Here is an 18,054-nt window from a genome sequence, read left to right on the forward strand (position 1 = left end):
CGCGAATGCTGCCCGGTAGTACCGCCCGCCGAGCCCTTTAATGATGGCAGAGCCGTGCCCGCCCCGTCGCGGGCCCCGCCCGGGGCAGCCGCCGCCCCGCAGCCCGAGGGACACCGGGCTGGGCTGGGCTGGGCCGGGCTGGGCCGGGCTGGGCCAGCGCTGCTTCTCCCCGAGCCCCCCCAGCTGCAGGGTTCCCGCCGAACACGGGATGATGTTTGTGGTAACAGGAGAAAAAAGGTGATCTGCTTTGTAGGGGTAAATTAGAAAGCAGTTATTTTAAAGAAGAATGTTGGTTTTAGGGTTGGGAGAGGCTTCTTTTAAAATGTTTTTTGAAAGCTGCTGAAGAATAATAGATGTCGTGTTGAAACTTTGCTTCGTGTTTGTGGTTGGAGAATCATTCAGTTGGCAATAGTGCATTTTTCTCTGTGTGCCTTTCCCACGGCAGATGCCCAGCTGCTTTTGCTCTTTTTCTGCCCTGCTTACCTGAGGGCAGACAATAGTTTGTCTCTAATCCTCCTGTTTTTTGTCGGCACATTCAGCCATCCCCAGCAGGATGTGATGTGTCAGTTAACATCACAACATAGTTACGTAACACAGTGTTTGCCTTTTACTTTTTCCCCCCCCCCCGGATTCCTTCTCTGTACAGCTGCTCTGAGCGTGCTCAGACTCTTGAGGTTTTGTTCGGGGAACGGTGAAATAAATGGAAAGGTTGTGATATTAGGAGAACAGTATTAAAGCCAAGCTGTTCGCATGAGAGGCCTGCTGCCGTCCTACTCTGGGGTTTTTTCCCCAATGGTTTTTTGACTGAGAGGTCTCTGTCTTTTAGAAAGGATTTTGGGCAGAAGGTTTGCATTTGCTGCAATGTATCCAAAGTCCTGTTTCCCATAACCAAAATGCTCAAGCCAAAAGCACAAGTTTTGTTCACACCTCATTTGAGAACAAAAGCTTCTTTTTTTTAATCACATACAAAGGCCAAGTTCTTTTTGCATCTGTCAGGGGGTAAGGGAACACCAGACGATGTGATAGGGCTAAACTGGATTCACCAAGTTCATCAATGAAGGAAAAGCCTGGCAGAGAAAATGTGACATATGCACTGAAGGAGTCTTGGTACATATGAGCTATGGGTGATAAAGAGACAGGAGAATGACACCTGGAAATATTCACAATGTATAGTAGTGTGTGCCCCACATAAAATATCCCAGTGAGTCAGGGTGGCTTCACCTGGGAGAAATACAGCACTCAACCCTGACCTGTGTCAGGCTCTGGGCAGTGGCTCAGCACTAACACATGCTCTTACACCTCATCATTTTACATATCTGCATGGATGTAGTCATGTTTCCCCATAGTCTGTTTTATTGAGGGTTTGTAAAGCTAGATTGATGTCAGCACAGCCTGGCAGCCAGAGCAGTCCACACTTTGACCGCAGAGCTTTCCAGAACTTCCAGCAGAACTTCCAGTTATTGTTCTCCTGGCACTTTCATACCATATGTACCAAGACTCCTCCCACAATTCTTGTCTGCACCAAGTGGTCAGTCATGGTTCATTATATCCAGTTATTTTAACTCCTAGTCACGGCAAGTTCTTGATGCTGCTGTGACATTCAGTCTCTCAGCCTTTCTGTCATCTGTCAAGCACCTTTCATCCATGCACTCACACCTACAACCCAACGATGTGCAGTGCAAGTAGCTCAAGCTTGTCTAGGTGTATCCACCCACTGCACACTGAGTTAAACACAGTACAGCACATGGACTAAGTCAGTCAGCACTGGGCCCTAATACTATTAATGTGGTATTTTCTGAGACCCCTGTCAAGGGAGGAATGATGAATCTGAGTCCATGTTCTTAGAAGGCTAATTTTTATTTTATGATCTATATTATAATAAAGAATGCTATACTAAACTATACTAAAGAATAGAGAAAGGATGCAGACAGAAGGCTAGAAGATACTAATGAAAAACTCATGACTCTCTGGACAGAGTCCAACACAGCTTGGTTGTCATTGGCTAATAAGTAAAAACAATTCATATGTTGGATAAACACTCTTCAACCACATTCCAAAGCAGCAAAACACAGGAGAAGCAAATGAGATAAGAATTTGTTTTCCTTTTTCTCTGAGGCTTCTTGGCTTCCCAGGAGAAGAATCCTGGGCAAAGAGATTTTTCAGAAAATATGACACTAACACTATTAACCTTCACAAATGCTGTTTTTTGTTAATCATCTTGTTCTCAAGGAAGTCTCTTGACCACTCAGTTGCTCAAGACACAGCTCAAACTTCACATGCCTTTGCCAGAGCCCAGAGCTTGATCTGGTGTGGATGTTATGATCAGAATGCAGATGTTCTGCAGCTGCCCTGTGCCCACCAGCCCGAGGCACACATGGACACATGGACACCTGAACTGGCACAGTGTCACAGCACCTCCCAGCTATCCTAGCACTGCCCAGCCAGGCTCACCTGCACCCTCCAGAGGAGGGAGAGGCTTTGTCAGGGGCAGCCTTTACTCGTTCACATGGGTACAGTGAGCAGAGACCTGTCCCAGTGCCTCAGCACAGCCTAAGGGAACATAACACTGCTCCAGAGCCAGGCTCTGGGCAGCAGCTCAGCATTAACAGGTACCAGTTCCAGCAGGCACCCTCTGCTTCTGTGCTGCACCAGAGCCCTGCTTAACACTGCTGATCTCCCCCAGCCTCTGTCACTCTGGGCTTTTGATAGCCAGACAGCAGCACTGGCTGCCAACCAAACCAGCCCCCAGTGATACCAGTGCAGAGCTTTCCAGCAGTTTCAGGTGTTGGGTCTCCTGTTGCTTGTTAACCTACAGTCCACACTAAGGCTTGTGTGGTGGTGTTCAAGGGTCTCCAGGATGAGGGAAGAGGTGAGAATCCTGACTCCATGTTTCAGAAGGCTGATTTATTATTTTATGATATAAATTATATTAAAAATGCCATACTAACACTACACTTAAGAAAGGGGAAAGGAGACAGCAGAGGGCTAGAAAGGAATGATAATAAAAAACCTGTGACAGCTGCCAGCCTCAACACAGCTGGCTGTGGTTGGTCATTAAGTAAAAACAATCCACATGAGACCAATAAAAGATGCACCTGTTTGTAAACAATCTCCAGTCTGAATAGAACTTCCAAACAAGCAGTAATTCAAATATTTTTATTTTGGTCAAGAATGAAATTGAACATCAATCTCTGTCCAGTTTCAGCCTGTAAAAAAGTGACTGAAATAAGGCCCAGTATGAGTTACACATCTATACGTCTGGACACTTCTCCCATTTATTCTTATTTCCCAGAAAGCTTTGGGCTGTACTCTAGAAGTTAATTTTGTCTTTTACCTTCAGGAAGTGATTATGTGATTATTCAGGATGGATTTTTCTCCTGTACTTACACATCCTTAACCCTGCAGCCTTAAGTGGTGCTGATGCAAGACAGTAGATAAAAATCAGTTGTTAGTTCCCTCTTCTGTTTTCTCCTTTTCTATTTCAGCCATGCAGAGACACTCACATAATGAGAATTATCACAGCTCACACTTTGTTCTTCGGAACAACTGTGCAATTCCCTTCCACCAAAGAAGAAAACCCAAAGTCACTGAACACATATCCTGTGCCTTTGCTGGGAGGAGGGATACAGTGTGTCAGCTACATAGTGCACAATTTGAGGCAATGGTAGAAGCTCATTAGACCCTGGGGGCCTGAGAGAGGCCAGGAAAAGAACCATCTTCAGTATTCTGCATTGAAAGGGTACTCCTTAAGATTTTTGCACCTGGAGGAAATCAAAGAGGAAAGATTACTCAAGGCTAAAATAATTGCTATATAGAACAACAGTGGGTGTACAGAGGAGCCTTCAAAGGAGGCTCTGAACTGAATAACTGCAGAGTAAACTTAATAGATTTGATAGTATAGAAACAGCTTACAGGACCAACACATTCCAGCCTTTTTCTATTATTCAGGCACTGAACAGTGGTGGGACCAAGTTACTTTGTAGATAGAGTTAAAATTCACACCGCTTACAGAGACAGCAGCAGTTTCTGTGGCCTTGCAGCCAACACTTCCTGTCTTGGTGCACATTCTGCAAGCAGCTGTGCTTTGTACTGCACAACAGGAGGTCATTCCCCACCACAACCACCTGGGTAAGAGCTGACATCAATTTATAATAACCCACAAAAAAAAAATTACCCCAAGTTTAAAACTGCCTGATGCTCATTTCTCCCATATGGACACACCCAAAGTTACCAACCAGAACTCTCATTTTGGAATTCCAGGCATACAAAGTTTCCTGGAGAATGGATTCACAATGAATACACAGCATGACTTACACTTGCCTTTCAGTTCAATAAACTGGAAGTATAACAACAGATGCTTCATCCCCAAAATTGTTTCAGATTTCAAAATACACCCAATTTGAAGAGCTATACCAGTTCCTGTGAGATCAGGATAAAGACCATAGAAAATGTAAGAGTTTGAAGGACACAAACTGTCACTTACGTGACCATTGCACAGATCCTCCAGTTTCTGTTTAAGCTAAGAAGGGTGGCCATCTCCTCTTTAGTCAGTTCAAAGTCAAACACCTAAAAAGAGAAAACCAGCTGGATTTTACTTCTTTGAACAAATCAAATCAGAAGCACGATTCACAAAATTAAAGAACAAGTTTGTATCAGAAAGGATGCTGGGTACAAGTGATGGATTAATGAAACACAGTAAGGAAAAGAAATATTCTTGGATTTTCCAAGATATATCTACTGGCAGAGGGAAGAACAGAACAGGAGACACCATGTAAAGTGCCTGATAGTGTTATCAGCACACTTTTTCCAACAGCTCCCTCTATTCTTCACTGTAGTTTTCACTGTAGCCCTGACTTCCAGACAAAAAGAGCCCAGCCCTCTTGCTGCAGGAGCCCGTGGCAAGGGTGATAAAGGATCCAAACCATCCTTGAGGGGCAGCCCCTGCTCACTCCTGATCCCTCACCTGGAAGTTCTCCACAATGCGCTGTGGGGTGACAGATTTGGGAATCACAATCACATTTCTCTGGATCTGGAAGCGGAGGAGAACCTGCAAGGACAGACAACTGAATCATTCCTCCTGTTCCAACAGCTGTTTTCTCTGAGCTATCCCCACTTCTGCAGAGCTGCATTTCAAATCATCCCTGGCCCTGCAGTCCAGGCTGCACTGCCTGGAGAGCAAAGAGGGAAGGGCTGGAAGCCTGCATGGGAGGTCTCCTTTCCATTCTGGCTTTGGGTCAGTCAATTCCTTTCCTTAGCACCCAGAAGTTTTGCACTACATGCAAGGTTTTAATTTCTTCAAAACGACTTGAGAAGTGATAACTGAAGATGAGTCAAGAATATTTTCTTGACTGATGGCCAGACTTAGTAGTAGCATATCTTGCAGGCCACAGAATGCCCAGCCTGCACTGCTTGTTAACATGACAAAAAAGCAGCATTATTCACAGGTAACACCACAGAGGCTGTTCCCTCTCTTCAGCCGTTTTTTAAAATTTCTGTGTTACAGGAAGGGGTATCCACTGTCTGCCACCTACCCACCTGTGCTGGGGTTTTGTTGTGCTTGGCTGCAATCTCCTTGATCTTGGGGTCATCCAGAAGGGAAGGTGCATCTGGCTTAGAACTAGACAAAGTGGGGGAGAAAAGGATGAAACAACACAGAACCAATTCAGAAAGATTCCATCTAGCCCCATTAATTAAAAAAGAAAAAAAATATATACACCTGCAGCATTACTCAGTCATAAATCACATGAACCCACTTGGAAATTACCCATCAGGACGTCCAAGGGGACAGTATGCTGTCACAGTGATCCCTTTGGACTGGCAGTAGTCAATCAGCTTCTCCTGGGAAAGGTATGGATGAGACTCAATCTGCCAACACAGAAGCATAAACTGAGAGCTGTAAAACTACTGTAGTTTTCCCCTGCCCCAGAGGTTTTTCAGAATCCTAATTTGCTAATTAGAGGTTGCTTTCACCCCACCCTGCAGGTGGCCTATGTGACAATACAAGACTATAATTCTATAGGGCACCAACTTTTGAGTCTTTATGTGCTTTTTGGATTTTTTTCTGAGAGGCTTTATAAGAGACAATCATTATGCCAGAATGATCCCTCATATGTGGATTCTTCATGCCTCCAGAGAGAATGATTCCTAGGAAAACACTCCAAAGTTCAACAAGATGAGACAAAAAGGAAATATTCTGGTTCTGTTTGTATGAAGAAATGTCCAGAGAGAGGGATTTAAACTACAAGCTCTCTCTACTTTGTTCTCCCTTTTTCCACCCCCTCATTCAACTGTAATTGGATCTTGATAATCCCTGAAAAGTATTCCCCTGCAGTCACTTTGCAGCTCACCTGATTATTTGCAGGCTTGTGCTTCAGTCCTGGCTTGTTCAAGATTCTTTCAATCTGCTCACGGTTGAAGTTGGAGATTCCAATGGCTTTTACCAGGCCAGCATCCACCAGCTCCTCCATGGCCTGGCAGAAAGGGGAGCACAGTCAGCATGCAGTGGGTTCAGAGATGACTGAACACATTTTTCATGACATGCTCTGTTTGTCTTCATGGGAAGCAATGTTTAAATTTTTAAACAATTTTTTTAAACAATTTTTTAAACCGCCTTTTTAAAACCGTGTGCTTCTCTGAGTTCTTTCCAACTAATTCTGCATCCATGGCTAAACATTCTGCAGCTGCTGAAGCCAACAGCACTGCTGAGGACAGGAGATGTGACTCTTCCACTCAGGATGAACTCACCTCCCATGTCTGCAGGATATCTGTGTTGCTGGGGATAGCCATGCCTTTGTCATCTGCGGGGAACAGATCCTCTCCTGCCTGTCAGTGACAGAGAAAGTGCTTGAAAATCTCTTGACAAATCCACTTGAGTGCTCACAACCACAATATCCTAAACTTCTAGTGCAAGAGTGCTGGCTCTTGTCTACACTCAGTCATTCCTTCTGAGAAGTGAAGGAATTTAAGGCATTTTTGCCAGTAACCATTCCCAGTAGAACAGGTTTTTCTGCCAGAGCCCTGGAAGCGATGGCTCACCCAAACACCCACAGGGAAACAAACCAGTCAGAGCTGCAGCCTCCAGTCTCACATGTGCTCCCTTCAAGGGCTGTTCTTTGTTTCCCACTTAGCAAGAACTGTTTTGTTCTTATTCCAGGGGGCATCAACACTTTGGTCTACACAACACCAGATCTACTGAAAAGAGCTGTAGTGTGCACTGACAGCTCTTCCATGACTACGCTCAGTGCAAAGCCACCAACACCAGGAAAGCTGGAAGAGCCTTTGTGTACAAGTTATGAAAGGATGCCAAGACTGAACTGTGTTTAGCAGCTGTTTGCTGCTGTCACCATGAGACAGTTTCATCTTCATGGCTCTACTCATATAAAATTAAAATAAAGCATGCAAAAGCCATGAGCATCTCAAAGGCAACAGGTAGAATGGGGAGGGATCAGACTGAATGAGGATACAAAGGCTGTAACTAGAAATATTCAAACTCAGACATCAACACCTTCACTGATCCACTCAGACATCAACTCCTAAACACTCTCAGAAATTTCACCTTTTAAATTCCTGTCTCAGTGGAACAACCCTAAGGCTTCTACAAGCAAGGCCAGCTCAATCTGTACTGCATTATGGACTTGCTGATTAAAGAGAGAAATGGAAAACAGAAATGCTTTCTTTTGCTCCCTGATTCTGTAGCACACAAAGGAAAATTGCAGAGAAGCAGCAAAAAGCAATCTTGTTCCCACAAGGGGTGATTTTGAGATGAACACACACTGGATTTGCAAGAGAAAAGGAAAGCAAGCCTTCTCTAGATTTCAGGCCATCATTCCCAGGATCAAAGGGGTATGAAAACAACTGCCTCTGGAGCAGAGACCAAGAGCCTCAGTCACACAGGGTCAAGCTGAGCACCAGAGCAGTGCTGGCACAGATAACAGCACGTAATTGTCAGCCAGAACAACTGTTGGGCTGTTAAGCCACACACAAGAAACAAAGTTAAGGGCATTGCTGCTACTGTACCTTGAAGCCAAAAGGCCAGTGGACAAGGTAGAGGTCCAGGTAAGCCAGCTTCAGGTCTGCAAGAGTCTTCTGGCAGGCTCCCTTCACCAGAGGCTTCTCGTGGAAGGTGCACCACAGCTGGAGACAAAAACAGGGCAGACTGTGACCTCCTGGGGGAAAGCTCTGCAGTGCTCTCCTGCACAGCACAGCAATGCTCCCTGTTCTTGGGAACGAGCTGTGGAATGGGCCTGCCCAGTGCTCTTCACACGCAGCGAGGCTGGGCTGTGTAGCAGCACAGGAAACAAGAGAACAGTATCAGGAATTACCTAATTTACTTTACAAAATTCTCCAGTGCTACGGCGTTTAACTGTGTTAAATGTTAGATGTTCCTAGCACAGGTAAAACCAGTGTGTCCATAATCCATGACTATCTGATCCATACCTTGCTGACCACGAAGAGGTCCTCTCGTTTCACAGCACCTTCCTTGATTTTCTGCTGGATCCCTTCCCCAACTTCCTTCTCATTCTGGTACACATAGGCACAGTCAAAGTGGCGGTACCCGGCATCGATGGCAGCCATCACCGCAGCTGTAACCTTCCCTGGGGGGGACTAGAGGGAAAAAAGGGCAGGACAGGTCTCGCTGAGGGATTCTCAGGCGCTGCCCCGTCCCGCAGCGCGGTGCCCGCCTCACCTTCCATGTGCCGAGCCCCATGAGAGGCGCGCTGGCGGCGGCGCCGAGCCGCACGTACCCCGCCATGCCGGCCATGTTTGCCCCGCGCCCGCAGCCAATCAGCGCCGCCGCTCTGCGCGAGCCCGCCGCGCCAACCAATCAGCGCCCCCGTTCCGCGCGAGCCCGTCGCGCCAACCAATCAGCAGCGGAGCCGGCAGGCAGTGGAGCCCGCTGGGCGGTTATGGGGGATGCAGTGAGGGGGGAGCCCGTGTGGGAGGGAGCCCGTGTGGGAGGGAATCCCGGTGTTCCCGCGGGAGAAGGATGAAATTCCTTACGGAAGGATAAGGGCTGAGCTCTGGGGTGTCCCGGCCCGGATCCTGCAGCGCCCTGTTCCTGTCCCTCGGGGTGTCCGTGTTTATCCTCCTTGTGCCATGTCCCCGGGTGTTCTGACGCTCGCTCGGTTCCCTGAGAGTGACACCAACATGGGACAAACAGTTTCACTCTGGGCTGAGTTTGCGAGTCATTTCGGAAATGATCAGTGCAAATCACTTCCTTTTAAATGCTTTTCCTTTAAGGGAAAGCGTGTTTTAATGCGTTTTCCAAACTCCTGAAGAACGCTGAGTTTACAGCGAATATCACAAGGACCGCGTTGTCCCCGTGCCTTAGGGAAGTGCAGACCGTATTTCAGAAGGAAACACACAAGTGTGGAAATAAACGGTAGGCGGCCTTTTAATTTCACTTTAGAAACTGACTTTGCAATTTCGGAGAGGCTGAGCAGATGGGATGTTGAAAGTGCAATGAAAAATAAATTAATTTATCAACAGGATCCTCTAAGTGCTCCATAATGGCCTGTCAGGGCTGCTTGGGAGGCTTTGCTGTTTGCTTGTGCTTGGAGAATTCCTTCAGGTACAAACAAATCTGAAATATGCACTATGGGGTGTTTTTCTCTGGATGCCTCTCCCACAGCAGACACCCAAGATTTTTCTGCTTCATTTAACTGAAGGCAGACAGAATCATTAGTTTTAATTAAATCCTCCCCCAGGTTTCTGGCAGTGCTGTCAGCTGTCCTCTGCAGGATGTGGTGTTGTGGTTTAACCACACAGGAGAGCAGGGCTGAGAAATGCAATTTGTCCTTCCGTGAACTGATGTTCTCCTGTGAAGGCTGGTGCTTGGTTTTCCCAAGGCATGCTGTGAGAGACACCTTGGTTTTTTAGGAGAGGATTTTGGGCAGAAGGTTTTGTGTTTTGCTTTGTTTGCCTTGCCCACACCGTGCCAATCTCCAGGAGGTGACATTTGTGTCTGTCCTGAAGGTGTGGCTGGGGCTGTCAGGTGATGGCAGGGCCTTTGAGAAAAGAGTATATGTTGGAACAGAATATTTACATTGCTAAATGGTGTGCATTGGTTCAACTTCCAGATGCTTGTTTAGGCAGGAATAAAACAGGGGGGTAGAGATTTAATCTGATTTTAAATATTGGCCTCCTTCTTGCCTTGAGTTCAGATCAAGCCAGGAGCATCCTCTGAGGTCCCACCAATCTCTCTGTGTCTTCTCAAGAGGTTTTTTTCCAAGATCTGTGATAATTCTTGTATGTGTCTATTCAAAACAGGGCTGTGGCAGGTGAGGAGAGGACATGGTGGGTGCTGAGGGATGGCAGGGGAAAATGCCGAGTGTCCCAGGCAGGATCTGTGTCCCCTCTGTGCAGTGACTGCAACCCACCCCTCTGTGCATCTCTGGGCGGGACGGTTTTGGGTTTCTCTTACAGTAGACAGAAAACTTTCCACCAATTAGGTTTTTGCATTTTAAAGTTAATTTTATTTAAAATGCATGGCACTTCTGATGGAATAGTGGATCTGTGGGGTGTGTTTGTCAACATCTGGTTTCTGCTGATTCAAGACTGAAGGGAACCAGTGAATAGTGGTGCTGTAGAAAATACTCTTTCCTTCTTCCAAAAACCCCAAATGTTGTGGGATCAACATCCCATGTCTTCCCTGGCAGATGGCACCAGAGGTCTGGTGAAAGCCATGTTACAAACACCTTCAGTATTCTGCATGGAAAGGGTATTCCTTGAGATTTTTGGACCTGAAAGAAATAAAAGCGGGACTGTTATTTTCACCCATGATCTAAATGTGATGTGGAGATATGTGGTGTGTCATAGAAGAGCCACCAAGGGAAGACCTGCATCACAGAGTTACAGCAAGAATAGGTGGAGATACATGTTCTCCTTTCTCTAATACACACAGAGATGAGTTAAACATCCCATTCTTTTGTAATTCAAGAGAGTTCCCTGAAAACTAAGAATTAAAAATTAGAATGTAGTTTGGTTTAAAGTCTGTGTTGTTTTTAAAATGCAAATATTAAGCCCTCTCCTGAAAATGTTATTTTTTTGGGACAAACCAGTTGAGTTGGCATGATATTTAAAAAATTGAATTTAATGTTACCTAGAAGGTGTGGCACAAAATTCCTTGTAAAGAATATCCAGAATTTAAGATTTAGAAGAAAACAAGCAGCATCACTTACACGTTCATTTCACAGATCCTCCAGTTTCTGTTGAAGGACAGAATAGTTGCCATCTCCTCTTTAGTCAGTTCAAAGTCAAACACCTAATTAGAAATACAAGTGGAAATCACTTCTTTGAACACACCTAAGAGAAATACAAGAGCTCCACACTGGAGATTCCATTTTCACACATGGACCACTGAATTATGAAGAACAACTTGTTTTATGGACATAAGGATTATTTGATGAACATTGCTGATTCTAGATGTTTCAGGCATATTCCTGTGTGGGGATTCCAAGCAAGCTGTGACCATGATATTTTCTGAAAAATCCCTTTGCCAGGATTTCTTCTCCTGGGAAGCTGGAAAGCTTCAGCTTCTCCCTGTTTTGCTGCTCTGGAATGTGGAGATTGTTTATCCAAACATGTGAATTGTTTTTAATTCATGACCAATCACCATCAGCTGTGTCGGACTCTGAGGAATCAGTCACGGGTTTTTAATATTCATTCTTGTTAAACCTTCTGGTGTATCCTTCTCTTTCTTTAGTATAGTTTCAGTATAGCATAATGTAATATAATATAATATAATATAATATAATATAATATAATATAATATAATATAATATAATATAATATAATATAATATAATATAATATAATATAATAATAAATCAGCCTTCTGAGAACATGGACTCAGATTCATCTCTTCCCTCGTCCTGGGGACCCTCACAGACACCACACTCATCCATCCACAAGCCATGGAACAGGGAATGCTATCATGCAAAGATTGCTGATTAAACTCTCAAGAAGGAGGCCTGGTTTAACACCCAGTCAAGTGTAGTTAAGCAGGAAGAAGCCCAGCCCTCTTGCTGCAGGAGCCCGTGGCAAGGGTGATAAAGGATCCAAACCATCCCTGAGGGGCAGCCCCAGCTCACTCCTGATCCCTCACCTGGAAGTTTTCCACAATGCGCTGTGGGGTGACAGATTTGGGAATCACAATCACATTTCTCTGGATCTGGAAGCGAGGAGAACCTGCAAAAAGAGACAACTGAATCATTCCTCCTGTTCCAACAGCTGTTTTCCCTGAGCTATCCCCACTTCTGCAGAGCTGCATTTCAAATCATCCCTGGCCCTGCAGTCCAGGCTGTGAGAGAAGCAGAGAAAATAATGATCAAAACAATTCTTACGTCATTTACTACTCCTGTGTTTGTACTCATGCAGAATGTGTTCTAGAGGTTGTTTACCCAATGTGATTGCTTGATTAGATTCTAGTAAATTGTTTATGTTAATTAGCCTATCAAGTCCAAGCTGTCAGGAGAAAGTCACGAGTTTTCTTTAGTATTCTTAAATATTCTTTGTAGTATTTATATAATCTATAATATATGATATATAATATATATTATATATATAATATATAACATATATGATATATTATATATAATATAGAATGTATATTATATATGATATATCATATATACAATACATAATATATAATATATGATATATGGTACATACTATGTAGTGTGGTAATATAATATAATATAATATAATATAATATAATATAATATAATATAATATAATATAATATAATATAATATAATATAATATAATACAATATAATACAATATAATACAATATAATACAATATAATACAATATAATTTTAATGAAAGGAATGTTCAGCATTCCAAAGCCTTAAAGTCAGATACCAATCATTTCCTGCCTCAGGGGTCACCTGTGACTGCTATAGAGGGGAAGTGACATCTGAAGGTGGTCAAGAATCTTTTTGATGGCCAAAGAGTTAATAGTGTGTCCTGGAGGTAATATAATAAAAAATCTGCATTGTTAGGGAAAAATCAGAGGAGTGCCACAAATCATGGGGAAGGGACAGAGGTTCTGGACTTTCTGGAGCTCTGTTTTCCTACATTGGGAAGGAGTACCCACCTGTGCTGGGGTTTTGTTGTGCTTGGCTGCAATCTCTTTGATCTTGGGGTCATCCAGAAGGGAAGGATCCCCAGGCTTAGCCCTACACAGAGGAAACAAATCAGTGGCAAGAAACCTCCACAGAAAGATTCAGCACAGCAACAGAGATCTGTGTTTAAATAAGAAATGAGTGGTGTATGTGTAGTCTCAGGGCTTCAATCATAACCCCCAGCAGCTCCCTGGCAGATTGCAAAGCAAATTTACCATGGTCTGTCAGGAGAGCCAAGGGGACAGTAGGCAGTCACAGCCAGCCCTTTGGACTGACAGTACTTGATCAGCTTCTCCTGGGTGAGGTATGGATGAGATTCAATCTGCCAACACAAAAACAAAGAGTCTGACAGTGGCAGAACTGCTGAAATATTGTTGTGCTCCATAAATTATCTCCTGGTCCAATTAGAGGCTGCTTTTTTCCCTAATTTGACAGTGGCCTGCATGATAATACCCATCCTTAGTATTAAAACACCTATTTTGATACAAAGGGCTTGTACAGTTTTTGCTGGGGGGGGGTTCACAAAGCTCATCTCTGGCTCATTCATTATTCCAGAAAGGCTGTTTTCAGGGAACTTCTCCAACATCCTTAAACAGTGGTTCAGCAAGGTGATACAAAACAAATAGTAGTATCCAAGTGCTGTACTCTGAAATATCCATAGAGAGGCATTTAAAGTACATGCTGTATCTTCTCTGTTCATCCTTCTCCTATCTCCTCATTCCACTGTAAATGGATGTTTATAATCCCACAAATCCAGTCACCTGCAGTCACTTTACAGCTCACCTGGACATTTGCAGGCTTGTGCTTCAGTCCTGGCTTGTTCAAGATTCTTTCAATCTGCTCATGGTTGAAGTTGGAGAATCCAATGGCTTTTACCAATCCACAGTCCATCAGCTCCTCCATGGCCTAAAACAGCAAAATCATCATCCAGCGTGCAAGGCAGCTCATGATGATGTTCTTCCCAATGTGACTTATTTTCCACCATGAGCAGCACAAAATTACTGTTTGAAATTGCAAAGTTCTCTGAGGGAAAAGCAGGTGCTGGCACATTAATGCCATCTCACCCAAGCCCAAATGCTCATTCCCTGAGTGTGTAGAGATTCACATTGGGTTGCATGAGGAGAAGAATGATGATACTCAGCAATCCACTGTTGTCCAAGCTTTGGAGGGCTGTCCCACACATTACAGGCCAGATCTCAACCTAAAATGTCTTTATTTCTCTGAAATTTGTTTGAGCAACTCAAGAAAGGCACAAGAACAGTGGTGAAAACAGTTGTATAGTTGTTGTTGTTCCACAGTGAACATTTTCTAGTTTCAGTCTGGTGTGCAGCTGCACTGGAAGTGCTTGTGCAGCTCCAGTCAAGTAAGAACTCAGAGAGCACGGATAACCAGGGAAGGATTAAGCATGCCCGGTATGAAAAGCTATTTTGTACTGCCTTATGTTCCTTCCAGCTAATTTTGTGTGAACAAGACAACAGTTCTGTGACTGCTGAAGGTAGTGGAAGCATGGCAAAGACTGATGAGGACAGAGGACATTGCTCTTCTGCTCTGGCTGAACTTACCTCCCACGTCTGTAGAAGATCACTGTTGCTGGGTATGGCCATGCCTTTGTCATCTTTGGGAAACAATTCCTCTCCAGCCTGTTAGAGAGAGAGAAAAGCCTTGAAATAATCTCTGCTGAGACATTAGCTGTGTGAAATCAGCCAACAGGGATGTAAGGAGCTAAAGCTAATACTGCATTAAAAAAAATCAAGTAATGCTCACCATAACTTAACCAGTTCTTCAGTCACTTCTTAGTTCATGCATTTTTGTCATCTATTATCCCAATAAAGACAGCTGTTTCTGCTGGACCCTCTGAGGTGATGATCCACAAAGTGCATGCAGGGAAGTGGTTAACTTATAGAACAATATTCTGGAGTCTTACATGAGTTCACTCCAAGTATTGTTCAAGTAACAGTTTCTGTAGGTGTTTTTAAAAAGCTCTGTGGAGGACTGACTTTGGCCCTGTGAACACAGACATTTATACTGGAGTGCATCTGCTGACACATGTCCCATGAGGAGGCTCACTGTTGAAATTGCTGTATTAGAAAATTTAGAACAGCTTGTAACTAGACAGTGTGGCCAAAGTATTTTGAATTATTGGAATTATCTAAATGCCACAATATTGTGCAGTTTCACTTGACAACTTTGTCCATGTAGAGCTAACTAAAACAATATTGAAGGAATGGAGTTAAGCTCAAAAGCATAAGGGAGAACAGAGATTTTGATAGGTATCTTTTTGAAATCCAAAGTCTGTGAAACAACACTAAGGCTCCTACAGGCAAGGTCAGCTCAATCTGTACTGTATTAAGGATTTGGTGATCAAAGAAAGAAATGGGAATTGGAAGTGTTTACTTCCACTGTGTGATTCTGCAACCTGCAGAGGAAAGAATTCCTGTCAGGCAGCAAAGTGCACCCCTCTGTCCCAGAGGGTTTTCTTTCAGCAGAGCACTCCTTGGGTTTGTAAAGGAGAGGGAAAGAGGCACAGCTTTTGTTTGCAGCCAGAGGCCTGACCTTGTTGCTGGGGCTGCCTCTCTGTTATCAGGAGGGCAGAGGACGCTGTGCAGGCAGCACTGGGGCAGAGATCAGGGCACAGCAGGGCAGGGTGGGCAGCACTGGGGCAGGGCTGGCACAGCAGGGCAGGGTGGGCAGCACTGGGGCAGGGCTGGCACAGCAGGCACAGGCTCTTTCTGGAGCAACAGTGGTGCTGCAAGTGCTCCTGGCTCTGCTGAGGAGCTCTCCCAGGAATTCTTCCTGGAATCTCCCAGGATTTCAAAAAGACCTGCTGCTACTGTACCTTGTAGCCAAAGGGCCAGTGGATGAGGTAGAGATCCAGGTAATCCAACTTGAGCTTGGCAAGACTCTTCTGGCAGGCTTCCTTCACCAGATGCTTCTCATGAAAGGTGCACCACAGCTGGAGACAAAAGGGGCAGACTGTGACCTCCTGGTTAATGCTCTTGGGTGCTCTCCTGCACAGCACAGGAATGCTCGCTGTTCTTTGGGAGGTGATGTGGCATGAGGCCATCCCAGTGCTCTTCAGATGTGGCAGGCTCTGGGCTGGGCCTGGCCTGTGGCTCTGAGGGCACTGTGTGCCAGTCTCTGGTTCCATGAGTTCACCCATCATGGGTGCTACCCCTTTCCCCAGGGTGTGCCTTGGCAGTAGGGGGCTTTCAGAGGCAGTGCTGTGTCTGAGTGTTGTTCTTGAGCGTGCACAGAACTCTGCACTGCATGTAGCAGGCAAAGCCAAGAAGGTATAAGAGAAGCCACAAAGAGTGGTTGCCACCAACCTTTACTTAGGTAAGAAGTAACTCCAGATTCCAGCTAAGTATTTGCTGGAATATGTCTGATTTTTGTAATAAGAAATAAAACCCACCAACCCCACCTTCCCTGGGACACGTGCTGAGCAGATTACAGTGTCCCGAGGTGGCCAGAATGACTCCTCCCATGGCAGGGACACCCCTGTGGCAGTGCTCTGAGCCCAGCTGCTGGAAGAAGCAGCAGGCAGTGACAGCCTGTGTGCCCTGCTATGCTTTAGCATCAGCAGGGTGTCATTAGCAACCTGCTAATGACACTGAGTGCTCTCTGGCCTCTGCATCACTACCTTGCTTGGGGCTACCTGGTCCCCTCTGCCTTTTCCTGCTTCCCTTCTTTTGCAGGAATCAATCCATCCCTCAGGACTGCTGGGTCACCACAGCAGGGTGCAGACCCAGTGTATCCTTCCTAACTCTCCCTGCAGGATGGGGTGAAGCTGTAAGCTTGTGTCAGGAGCGACCTGAATGCTGTTCTGATTTGCTTTATCCTGCAGCATCAAGTTTGTCTCCATTACCTACCTTCCTGCTAGGAGAATACTCCACACAAAGCATTCCCTCAGCTGTGCTCCATGATCATTGGATCCTTACCTTGCTGACAACGAAGAGATCTTCTCTTTTCACAACACCTTCCTTGATTTTCTGCTGGATCCCTTCCCCAATCTCACTCTCATTCAGGTAGGCATAGGCACAGTCAAAGTGCCGGTACCCGGCATCGATGGCAGCCGTCACTGCAGCTTTTACCTGCCCAGCTGCAGACTGGAAAAAATGCATAAATATTAACAATCTCAAAACAGTGCTTGTTAAACACCTGTATTCTAGCAAAATAAAACCATGTTAAGGAAAGAATTCTCCCCCCCCCCCCCATCCAGGTTGATGGGGTTTTTTTTCCTTTGCATGAACACGATTTCTTGCAGTGATAAACATGGACTCCAGGGTTGGAAATCAACCTCCAGCCATTTATCTGTAGCTCCACTCCAACTCACTCTCAGCCCAACAACCAGGCAGAGCAGAGCCCCAGGCACCAGGACAGCTCTCCAGAGCTGGACCAGGGGCACTGCAGTTTTTTGGGAGCTCTGCAGTACAGCTGCTTTACTCTCTCTTACCTTCCAGGTGCCCAGCCCCACGATGGGCATCTTGGCAGAGGTGTTTAGCTGCACATGGGTTGCCATGGTCCTGCACTCCCTCCTGCTTGCCTCCCCACAGCTGCCTCTTGCCTGTCTGGTTTGACAGTGGCCACTGGCCAGGGCAGGGGACAATGCAGGGGTGTCACTGGTGCTCTGGGCCCTCCCATATGCAGCAAACAGGGCTGTGGCTTTATCCCTGTACACCCAGCTCACACAGGTTAATGTGAAAGCTGAAATAAATTAAAAATTGACAAGGTGATTTACTTGGGGCGTGGCAGCAGTGTGCCCTGTGGACCTTTCCCTTATCAAAAGATAAGGCTTGAGGGCAGGTGTTTCCTGATCAGGCTGGTGTTTCTGCTGGGATCAGCTCCTGCAGTGCCCTGTCCTGTCCCTGTGTCTCTCTTGTGCCATGTGCTGAGGTGTTCTGCAGTTCCCCTTGTAGATTTCCTGAGA

The 18,054-nt window shown here is 45.3% G+C and overlaps 2 protein-coding genes across 3 annotated transcripts; both read right to left on the reverse strand.

The window, feature by feature from the left end:
* Nucleotides 1-3,141: 3,141 nt before the first annotated feature.
* LOC118697545 (aldo-keto reductase family 1 member B1-like) lies at nt 3,142-8,768 on the reverse strand. Its single transcript, XM_036400252.2, has 10 exons — nt 8,687-8,768; nt 8,437-8,604; nt 8,017-8,133; nt 6,745-6,822; nt 6,348-6,470; nt 5,765-5,865; nt 5,536-5,617; nt 4,964-5,047; nt 4,484-4,566; nt 3,142-3,761 (listed from the first exon to the last, which is right to left on the reverse strand). The coding sequence occupies exons 1-10, from the start codon at nt 8,759-8,761 to the stop codon at nt 3,719-3,721; spliced, it is 954 nt and encodes a 317-aa protein (XP_036256145.1). The 5' UTR covers nt 8,762-8,768; the 3' UTR covers nt 3,142-3,718.
* Nucleotides 8,769-10,699: 1,931 nt separating this feature from the next.
* Nucleotides 10,700-17,646, reverse strand: LOC118697546 (aldo-keto reductase family 1 member B7-like). Of its 2 annotated transcripts, none has more exons than XM_036400253.1 (10): nt 17,581-17,646; nt 17,066-17,233; nt 15,964-16,080; nt 14,690-14,767; nt 13,911-14,033; nt 13,343-13,449; nt 13,100-13,181; nt 12,106-12,204; nt 11,181-11,263; nt 10,700-10,742 (listed from the first exon to the last, which is right to left on the reverse strand). In XM_036400253.1, the coding sequence occupies exons 1-10, from the start codon at nt 17,644-17,646 to the stop codon at nt 10,700-10,702; spliced, it is 966 nt and encodes a 321-aa protein (XP_036256146.1). The 2 variants fall into 2 exon arrangements, with proteins under 2 accessions (XP_036256146.1, XP_036256147.1); XM_036400254.1 differs by having other exon boundaries at nt 12,106-12,188; nt 13,096-13,181.
* Nucleotides 17,647-18,054: the final 408 nt, after the last annotated feature.

This window comes from Molothrus ater, chromosome 5, assembly GCF_012460135.2.
Source record: "Molothrus ater isolate BHLD 08-10-18 breed brown headed cowbird chromosome 5, BPBGC_Mater_1.1, whole genome shotgun sequence".
NCBI lineage: Eukaryota > Metazoa > Chordata > Aves > Passeriformes > Icteridae > Molothrus > Molothrus ater.

Coding starts and splice junctions, on each gene's coding strand:
- LOC118697545 (XM_036400252.2), bottom strand. CDS start 8,761: ATGGCCGGCATGGCGGGGTACGTGCGGCTCGGCGCCGCCGCCAGCGCG. Junction 8,134..8,436: donor ACCTCTTCGTGGTCAGCAAG/GTATGGATCAGA, acceptor TTTTGTCTCCAG/CTGTGGTGCACCTTCCACGA. Junction 5,048..5,535: donor ACAACAAAACCCCAGCACAG/GTGGGTAGGTGG, acceptor CTGTCCTTGCAG/GTTCTCCTCCGCTTCCAGAT.
- LOC118697546 (XM_036400253.1), bottom strand. CDS start 17,646: ATGGCAACCCATGTGCAGCTAAACACCTCTGCCAAGATGCCCATCGTG. Junction 16,081..17,065: donor ATCTCTTCGTTGTCAGCAAG/GTAAGGATCCAA, acceptor TTTTGTCTCCAG/CTGTGGTGCACCTTTCATGA. Junction 10,743..11,180: donor AGGATCTGTGAAATGAACGT/GTAAGTGATGCT, acceptor TATTTCTTTCAG/GTCCAAAAATCTCAAGGAAT.